Source organism: Pogona vitticeps, chromosome 7 (assembly GCF_051106095.1).
Source record: "Pogona vitticeps strain Pit_001003342236 chromosome 7, PviZW2.1, whole genome shotgun sequence".
Classification (NCBI taxonomy): domain Eukaryota; kingdom Metazoa; phylum Chordata; class Lepidosauria; order Squamata; family Agamidae; genus Pogona; species Pogona vitticeps.
The window spans coordinates 30,394,524-30,403,234 of NC_135789.1; the positions used below are offsets into that span (position 1 = coordinate 30,394,524).

General features: G+C 47.1%; 1 protein-coding gene across 5 annotated transcripts in view; it reads left to right on the plus strand.

The window, feature by feature from the left end:
- The window catches only part of BCAS3 (BCAS3 microtubule associated cell migration factor), a 410,844-nt gene extending 402,133 nt beyond the window's left edge, over positions 1–8,711 (plus strand). For all 5 annotated transcript variants that reach the window (XM_072978539.2, XM_072978537.2, XM_072978538.2 and 2 more), the window contains one exon: positions 7,490–8,711. In XM_072978539.2, coding sequence (XP_072834640.2) covers position 7,490 — 1 coding nt within the window. In that variant the 3' untranslated portion in view covers positions 7,491–8,711. The remainder of the gene's footprint in view (positions 1–7,489) is intronic.

Genomic DNA, 8,711 nt, shown 5'->3' on the forward strand with positions numbered 1-8,711 from the left:
ATTGAAATGCGATCACCCAGGCTATTGTGGAAAGAATTGTTCCACTGAACACTTGCTTCTTTATCTGGTGTACTTTTAACCTTCCAGAAATTGTGCCGAGTCAAACCTGGAGACGATCCAGAGAGAGAGAGAGAGAGAGAGAGAGAGAGAGATGAAACCGAAGCTTTGACAGACTTTAGTTGTCCGTACTCTTTTTAAAACAACACGATGCGGGGGGGGGGGGAAGGCGAAACCACACAGCCCTAAACTAAAGCTATTTTTGTAAACAAATGGAAGCAGAGTGAAAAATGCTTTTAAAAGCTTCCTCCCCTGAAACTATCTTGCAGTCTTTTCAGGAGGTGAATTTGGGTTTTTCTTTCAAGCAGGGTCTTCTTTACAGCTCAGTTTATATCAACAGAAGCTTGATACTCGGAGGTGGAATGTGTGGTGGACGTGGATTTCATCAAACAATTAAAGGCTTGCCTTCTTTTACTATTCAAGCAGGTTTGTTCGTATTCTGCAATTCTGTGATCACGCCCCTGAGTTCAAAGTAACAAGAGGCATGAGATGGTGTGTGGTTTGGGGGATTCATAGAGCCTCAGCAATCTGGGGTTTGGCGAAGGGAAAGAAACTTCGAGTTTCTAGTCCTGAGGAACGTGTTTCAGCCTAATGTGCTGCACAGAACATTATGAGGATAAGCCATAAACCTGAACTCAGGACTTGAAGGAGGGAGGGACAGAAAAGGAGCTTACCCCACCCCCTCTATTACTATTCAAGGAATAGGTTGGAGAGGCATGAATGGGCAAAATTTGGCAAGATCTTGGGGATTTTGATTTCATTAAGGACCCTCTCCCTCCGCCCCCAACTTTTCTGTCTGTACTTCAGACACTGGCTACGCTGACTGATGGACTGACTGATAGCATTTCTACTCTGCTGAGGCACTCGGAGCAGCTTACACTGTATATTATATATATATATTATATATATATAAACAGAGATGGAGTCTCCTTGCAGGTTCTAAATAGACATAAGAAGAAATAAGAAAACAACTCAGATTTTTTACAAGATTCCTGGGGATGATGCAATAACTGATGGATGGCACTTGCAGTGAAGTATGTAATTTATTGGGAGAATTATAAGGGAGGGAAGGACAGAAGGATGGAGGGATGACCATACAACCTCCCCCTCCCAAAAAAAAAAGCTGTCACCCCTGCTGCCACTATTGCCGTTCTGGCTCCTTTTAGAAAGCCTGCCAAGTGCTGGGTCTGGGCATCCTTCTGCGTAAGCATTTGAGAAGAAAAGGGAGCATTAGTTGAGCTCCAGAAGCTTTGCGCTGTGAAAAGTGACTGACGTGTGAAAACGAGGCTGCAATTAGTTCTTTCCACCAGCGCTCCCTCATTCAGTCCAGGGTCACTCCTTCAGCAGGCTGGGCTGTTGAGCCTAACGCGTTGTGACAGGTGGAGACGATGACCAAGAATCCTCGAATCCAAAGCCCCGGTCGGCCCGGCCGGCCGCAGCTTCTCCAGCTGCTTCTCTCCCCTCCTTCCCTTCCCCGCTGCCGCCACATCATCGGGGGGCCCCCGACGATCATCGGATCATGTCTCCTGGCTTGCCTCTCTGCAGGGATGCGTGAATCTCTTGGCTGGGGAGAAAGGATGGACCTGGGGCTGCCGTTTGGCCTTTCCTTTGACTCTTCTTGCTTCTCCGTCCCTACATTTCCTTTACATCCTGGAGAAACTGTTTGTTGGAGCATCTTTTCCAACAGCTTCGGTCAGGAGAAGCACAAGGAGGGAAAAACCATTAAAAAGAAGAATGCAGACGAGAGAGGAGAGTCCACCATTCAGCCAGCGAGCGAGCGTGAGGAAGGAGCTGGCATGATTTATGATGCTAGCAGGCAACAGAGGCCTATATAGATTCTTGCTGTCCTGCGCAAAACTGGTTTCACGTTTAAGCAGAAGCAGGCTGGGACCTCCCATTCCCTTTCAAGAATTCCACGTTGTCCTGTTGTCCTTCGACAGCTCTGGGGGCTCTCACTCGTTTCCCCCATTCCTCATTTTTCTGCAGACTTCATCTGATAAAAGCTTGCTTCCCTCCCCTTGCAGATCATAAAACCCGACGCAAGCCAACATTTGTCTATTCCAGCTGTTCTCAGGCTTTGTCCCAGCCATTTGTCCCAATGTTTGGAAATGTGCTTTCCATTTCCCCAGATGAAAGTAAATCAAGGTGTGTAGAGTTGGTAACATCTGCACGTAGCTTCTAACCATGAGGACTAGTAGCTTTAATTTAGGGGAAGAATCACAGTGAATATAACAGCTCCCTACGTCCCTCGACTGAAACCCATAGAGGTCGCAGTAGAGAAATGTAGGGAGCTGTTATATACTTTGTGACTCTTCCCCATAATGAAAGATACTAGTCCTCATGGATAGAATTCGGACTGGTTTAACGGGAACATAAGAAAGCGACTTCTTTGATCCATTCAGCTTAGTGATCTCTTTACTGGCTGCTGTTGCTGCTGCAACAGTGGTTCTTCTCAATATAAAGTTTCCAGTCCTCATTGTTCTGTAGAAAGGACTGGTTTAACCTGGCGTGACCACAGGAATGTGACTTACAGGTAGTCAGATCGTTGACCTGTCAATCCAGGGTCATTGACACTGATCACCAGGTGATATCCAGGGATTGGAAGGAGCAGGGCTTCGCCAGGGGTAGACTTGGATCCATTTGTATTCAAGCGTGAACTCTCCACCATTTTTCCAAAAACTCACCCTGGAGAGGCAGGTTGGAATTGGGAACCTCCTCGTTCACGAGAACCATAATTCATTGAGCCCTCACCATGGACGAGGTGCTCAGACCTTAGGAAGACAGAGGTGAATCTAATGTTAATCCCTACTTTCACCCATTGAAAGGAACGGGCCTTGCTAGGCACAAGTCATGTCACTTCCATTGATTTCCATGGGTTTCCTTTAATTGAGACTGACATTGGATTCTGCCTGTTGGTAAGGCTTTGCCCTCTTTTGCACCCTATGCTGGGAATCTCCACTCCTTCAGTTTACCAGATCTCACCTCCTGCTGTATTGGCCTGGCCACCATCATCTACCCCCACCCTGCCATGTTTCAAATTCAAGCGGTGTTTTTGGGGTGGTGGTGGAGAGAAACAGTGACCACTAGGCAAGGGAGCTTCCATTGAGCACTTTGGTCTCTGTATGGCATCTTCTTGCTTGGGGATACCACCCTTCCATCTGTGATACGGGTGGATCGGTAATTATATTTTTAATCTGCCAGTTGCTCGAAGGCAGGGTTGAGCATCTTCTGGGGAGTGGCCCGGAAGTGCATCAGATGTCTTTTATCAGATAGTATGGCAGCAATAGTCAAATGAATTTTCAAAAATCCAGAAAGCGGTACAGTCCTACCCATCAGAAGTGGTACAGTCCTGCGAAATCTTGATTTTCCTCCAGGGATCAAAGTCTCCCACATCACCACCACGCCCATTTGTGTGGGCACATGGGCACCTGTAAACATGAGTAGATCCACCGTGTGCCGACTGGGAGCAAACGGCTGGATAGCTCAGTGGTTGAGGCCTCTGGCTGCCAAGCCAGAGTTTGGGAGTTTGATTCCCCACTGAACCTCCTTGACAGGGGCCAGAATGAATGGCCCATAGAGTCCATTCCAGCTTGGGAGTTCTAAGATGATAATAAGATGATGGTGTGTGTAGAAAAGTCTTTGAAGGGGGGGGCAAAAGGAAGAAGGGGAAAAAGCCATCCCAAAATAGCTCCGTGAGGACCCAGCATGTGCCAAACATTGGCTGACTGAGTGTCATGGGATGAGACCGGAAAGAGTGTGAGGGACCTGCAGGGGGAGTGAGCTGAGAAAAAGCATCAGTGGCGGGACCGAACCCTGAGCAGAGAATCTCTCCATAATGGTAGCATTACATGGCTGAGTCTCCTTTGTCTCTGAACATCCTCTTGTTGTTGCGTGGAGCTCAAGCCGGCGGAACGAAAAGCCACTCTCATGCACCAGAATTCTTCAGGAAGTTTGCACGTTGCAGCAAAAATCATAGGGGATCTTGCGGCCTGGCAGACCTCACCGTTTGGGGGCAGAAACCTTCTCGGTGAAATAGCTTGGATCTCAGGAAAGCTCCCACCAGGCAAAAATTGGGTCGTCTTTAGGGTGCCACTAGATTCTGTTTTCCATCATGCAGCAATTGTTGAGATCAGACAGGACCTACTAGGTGGTGGTTCTGTGTATGCAGATTTGCTCAGCTAGTGTGGATAAGTCACGTCACTCTCTTTTCTCATTAAAAGAAAGAGGAAGCAGGAAGTGAGAGAAAAAGAAGATAGGCCTACCCATCTACAAAATCTGGAAGTTACAAAAATTAACTTTTCTCGTCTCAGACTTCTAAGGACATGCAGTGGCAAATTTCTCCCCGTTTGGGATGGAAAGAACATCTCACACAAGGCGAAACAGACAGATTTCCCACTTCCCTAAAATTTTTCCCTAAGATTTTAAAATGTAATTTTTATTTTTGTGTTTTTTTCCCCACCCCGGGACTGTGTCACCTCACCTGATAGTACGCCTAGGTCAATCCTGAATTGTTATGAATTTCACCTGGCCTGAAATTCATAGGTGTTTCGGGACGTCCATCAGAGTTAAGTAATTAAGCTTGCGTTTTGATGGACTCGTCACAATTTTTTCTGTCCTGCTTATAATTGACGCCTCGTTGCTTTCTCTTGCGTGTGGTTCGAAATGTGTTGCTTTACAGGGATTTCCAATCTGTCTAACCTTGAAAGCAGAGGTGGCTTTTTTTGCTTTCTGGATGGCTCTTCCTCACACTTGGCAAGCTGTCCCAGGGTGGTTACGAAGAGTGGCTGGTATTGATCTATTTGTTCCCAAAATAACATTTTTGGAGGAGTCTGAAAGAAGAGAATTGCCTTGTTGTCTGGGGAAGAAAAAGATGGTGGAAGAAAACAGGTTGAAAGAAAAAGGACGAGACCTGTGCATGGAAAGTAGCCACGGAACACAGAGATCCTAATGAAACTGGGATAAAAGGATGTGGATCCACCAATAGAGAAATCAATGCAGTCCACAGTGGGAGAAAAAGATGTTTTGAGGTTTGGCCCTCTCTCTCTCCAGTTGCTCAAGAACTGCACCCAAGTTGGGAGAGAGAGGACAAGCCAGAAGGTTTAGTTGTGCAAAGACAACCTAGAGAAGAGTCCACAGTCCTTCAAATCCAGTAGACCAGGAGTGTTCTAGGGCAGTGGTTCCCCACCCTTGGGCCTCCAGATGTTCTTGGACTTCAACTCCCAGAAATCCTGGCCAGCAGAGGTGGTGGTGAAGGCTTCTGGGAGTCGTAGTCTGAGAACATCTGGCGGCCCAAGGCTGGGGACCACTGTTCTAGGGAAACTGTAGCCCTCCAGATGTTTTAGAGTACAACTCCCAGAAAACCTTGCCAGTGACCATGGCGGGTGGATGCTTCTGGGAGCTGACGTCCAAAATTTGTGGAGTGTTGCAAACAAGGTCATCTAGCCTGATCCAGAGGTGCTAAAAATAGAAATCGGGACCATCTCCACCCAAAGGCTGTGTTTGCCCACTGAGTTTTGGGCCTTCTTTTACAGATAACCGCCAGTCCTTGCGTTTCCGCATAAATAGGAATGTGGGAAACTGGCTTCCTAGTTGCCAGCTAGTGGTCCATGTAGAATGGTGATTCCCAAGCTTGGATCTCCAGATGTTCTTGAACTACAGCTCCCAGAAATCTTGTCCAACGCAGTTCGTGATGAAGTCTTCTGGGAGAGTTTTAGTCCAAGAACATCTGGAGACATCCTACACTCGCTGTCTGTTGCTCGCTAAGGTTTCTAGGTGGGATCTTTGCCAGCCTTGAGAACTAGGACCTTCTGCACATAAAAGCAAGTGGTCTATTAATGGGCTTTGATCCCTCCCTGTGAGTTTATGTCCTAACATTTCTGCATCTTAGAGCCCTTTTCACTCCTTTCTGCTTTTGGCTTGACAAACAAGCAGCATCCACGAAAGGTTCACACTGTTTCCCCTCTCTGGTTCTTCTTCCTATTTTTCAAAGAAAACGTGAAGATACAATCTTGGCAGGCCTACACGCACACACAAATCAATAATTTAAAAGAAGAAGAAAAGGAAGAGAGAAAGATGGATAACCTCATGTGGAGTTCAGAAGCCGACATGATGTTTGGGGTGGAGCATTCGCCCACATTCCGTCTTCCTGCTGACGGCTACCCATGGAGTGACGCGCGATGGATAACCAAAGCCAGCTGTGTGTGAGGGAAAGATAAAAGGGCCAGAATCAGACAGGATAAGACCAGCATTAGTGAGGGATATGCTGCTCATTGCCGAGTTAAATTGCTGGGTTTTTTTGCTTCCTGAACTCGTGGGAGAATGAGGATCATGGGAGGAAAATTAAGAAGTCTTTGGTTGGGTTTCATTTGGTTTGGTGTTTTTCCATGAAGACATGCACGACTTTAGGTAGTATTAACAAGCCGGCCTTGGGTTTTTTTTTACGGCGTTTAAGGTCACGGCAGCCTGTTTGGTCTATCGATCAGGTAGGCCAGTGGGGAAAAGGTGGAAAGAACGTGTTAGAAATAACCAATCAGTGGAAATGAGCTCTTTTCCCCCCACTAACAAAGGTATCACTGTGTTCTGTAACTTAGCAAGGGATGACTTAACCCTCCTTTGGGGTGTAGCTGTCATGTTGTCGTTACTTTCTTGGTTACAGGATCTGTTCTTAGAGGGTGTAGAAACCGGCGCCTATGCAGCCTTGTGCTCTGTTTGTGAACGTTGTGGCGATGTCCCACAGGCCAGGGGACTATAGCAATCCAAATACTGTATTTATTTACTCAAGTCTACGGAGCCACATGAGAAAGAGACCTCAGCTCCAGGACTTTTCATAGCTGGAAGGAAGAAGGCATTTCCATGGGTAGTGCTTGAGCAAAAATGCCCTCCTCGGTGGGGTAGGTCTCTGACTGTGGAGCGAGAGGTTGGGAGTTTGATTTTCCCCGTGTGTCTCTGGGGAGAAGGAGCCAGCCTGGGTGGCCTTGGGCAAGCAGCACAGTGATCCCAGGGCATCTCAGAAGAAGGGAAGGGTCAACCACTGATGATAATTCTCTACCTGGAAATTTAGATGCCTTCAGGCTAAAAGATGCTGCCATTTTGGGTCCTACCCTTTTACTTTAAGCCCCTCCCAATGTGGCGTGTGAGACACACACACGCCCCCAAAAAATCTTATATCACTCTCCGGTTGAAAGAGGTTCCCCCATGATAGCTCAGTGGTTTAAGTATCTGGTTGCGGAGTCCAAAGCCTGCCTCCTTCCCTCCGTTCTATACACACACGTTCCACTGCATATCCCCACACCAGCGTGTGTTAAGGTCAAGCCATGAATTTAAAACACTCTTCTTAACCCAACAGTTGGCCAACTACGGATGCTGCTCCTTGACTTTCCTTTTTAATTTCTTCTTAACACCTGGGTTGTGGGGTTTTCTTTTTCTACCGCAGAGCTTCAGCGGGAAGGAAGCATCGAGACCCTCAGCAACAGCTCAGGTTCCACCAGCGGAAGCATTCCACGGACCTTTGACGGCTACCGATCGCCTCTTCCGACCAACGAGAACCAGCCCTTGAGCCTCTTCCCAACCGGTTTCCCTTAAACGAGTCCCAGCCGTCCTGAACAAAAATTAGACGGGCCGAGAACCCAAAACTTCCCACAAACTCTCCATGTGCGTTTTATCCCAGTGGTTGGCTCTCGTCTTGGAGGACGTCTTTGTGACCCTGACGAACGTCGTTGACGTGTCTGCTTGCGGCCCTTCTGGAACTGTACAAAAAAAATTTTTTACCAAATATCCTCCATACCTACATAGGCTGGATAGCTCAGTGGTTTAGGTCTCTGGCTGTGGAGCCAGAGGTTGGGAGTTCGATTCCCCGCTGTGTCTCCTGGACTGGGGCTGGATGTGATGATCTATCAGGTCCCTTCCAGCTCCGGAGTTCTATGATGATGATTATCGTTATTATTAATACAAGGAGAATTTCCTCCTCCTATAATCCAAATGGCTTTTCAGCATTCCCCCCCTCTCTTCAATACAGCAAATGGCTTTTTGAAATAACTATTTTGAACCCTGCGTGTCCTTTTAACGGTTACCTGCTATCCAACGCCTAGGGGCAAGCTGAAACCGGTACGCTAAACCTGAATTTATTGTTCCCATTTCTTTGGATGTGAAGGGCAGTAAGAATTACTGCTGTTGCCGGTCCTGTAGGAACTCACATGATACGGCCCAAGAAGAGATACCCCAAAAGTCACGAGTTATGACTTTGCATGAGGCAGAATGCTTTTTTTTTTTTCTCCAAATATCTGAAGCCGTGACAGATAAATGGGTGGAAGTGAAAGACTGAAGGATTAACTTTAAGGGGACGGTGCTGTATTTAGGATGTTGCTAATCTTGTTTACCCCCACTCTCTTAGTTACACCCACCCACCCACCCTCCCGCCATCCCGTAATGAACTGATGCCAGGAACTTTACACGCAAGGGTTATTATTTTCTTTCTCTTTCTCTTTGTCCTTGGGAAAGATGATCTGCAGTGGTTCCATGTATTTTAGAACTGCATTTTAATTTGATTAACTTCAGCTGCAAATCTCTCATGCCGGGTTAGGACGCTGTTCGCTGGAACTCCTTCCCTATGTCTGTCAAAAGCGCATGTGGTCATAAATAAACATCAATGGCGAAAA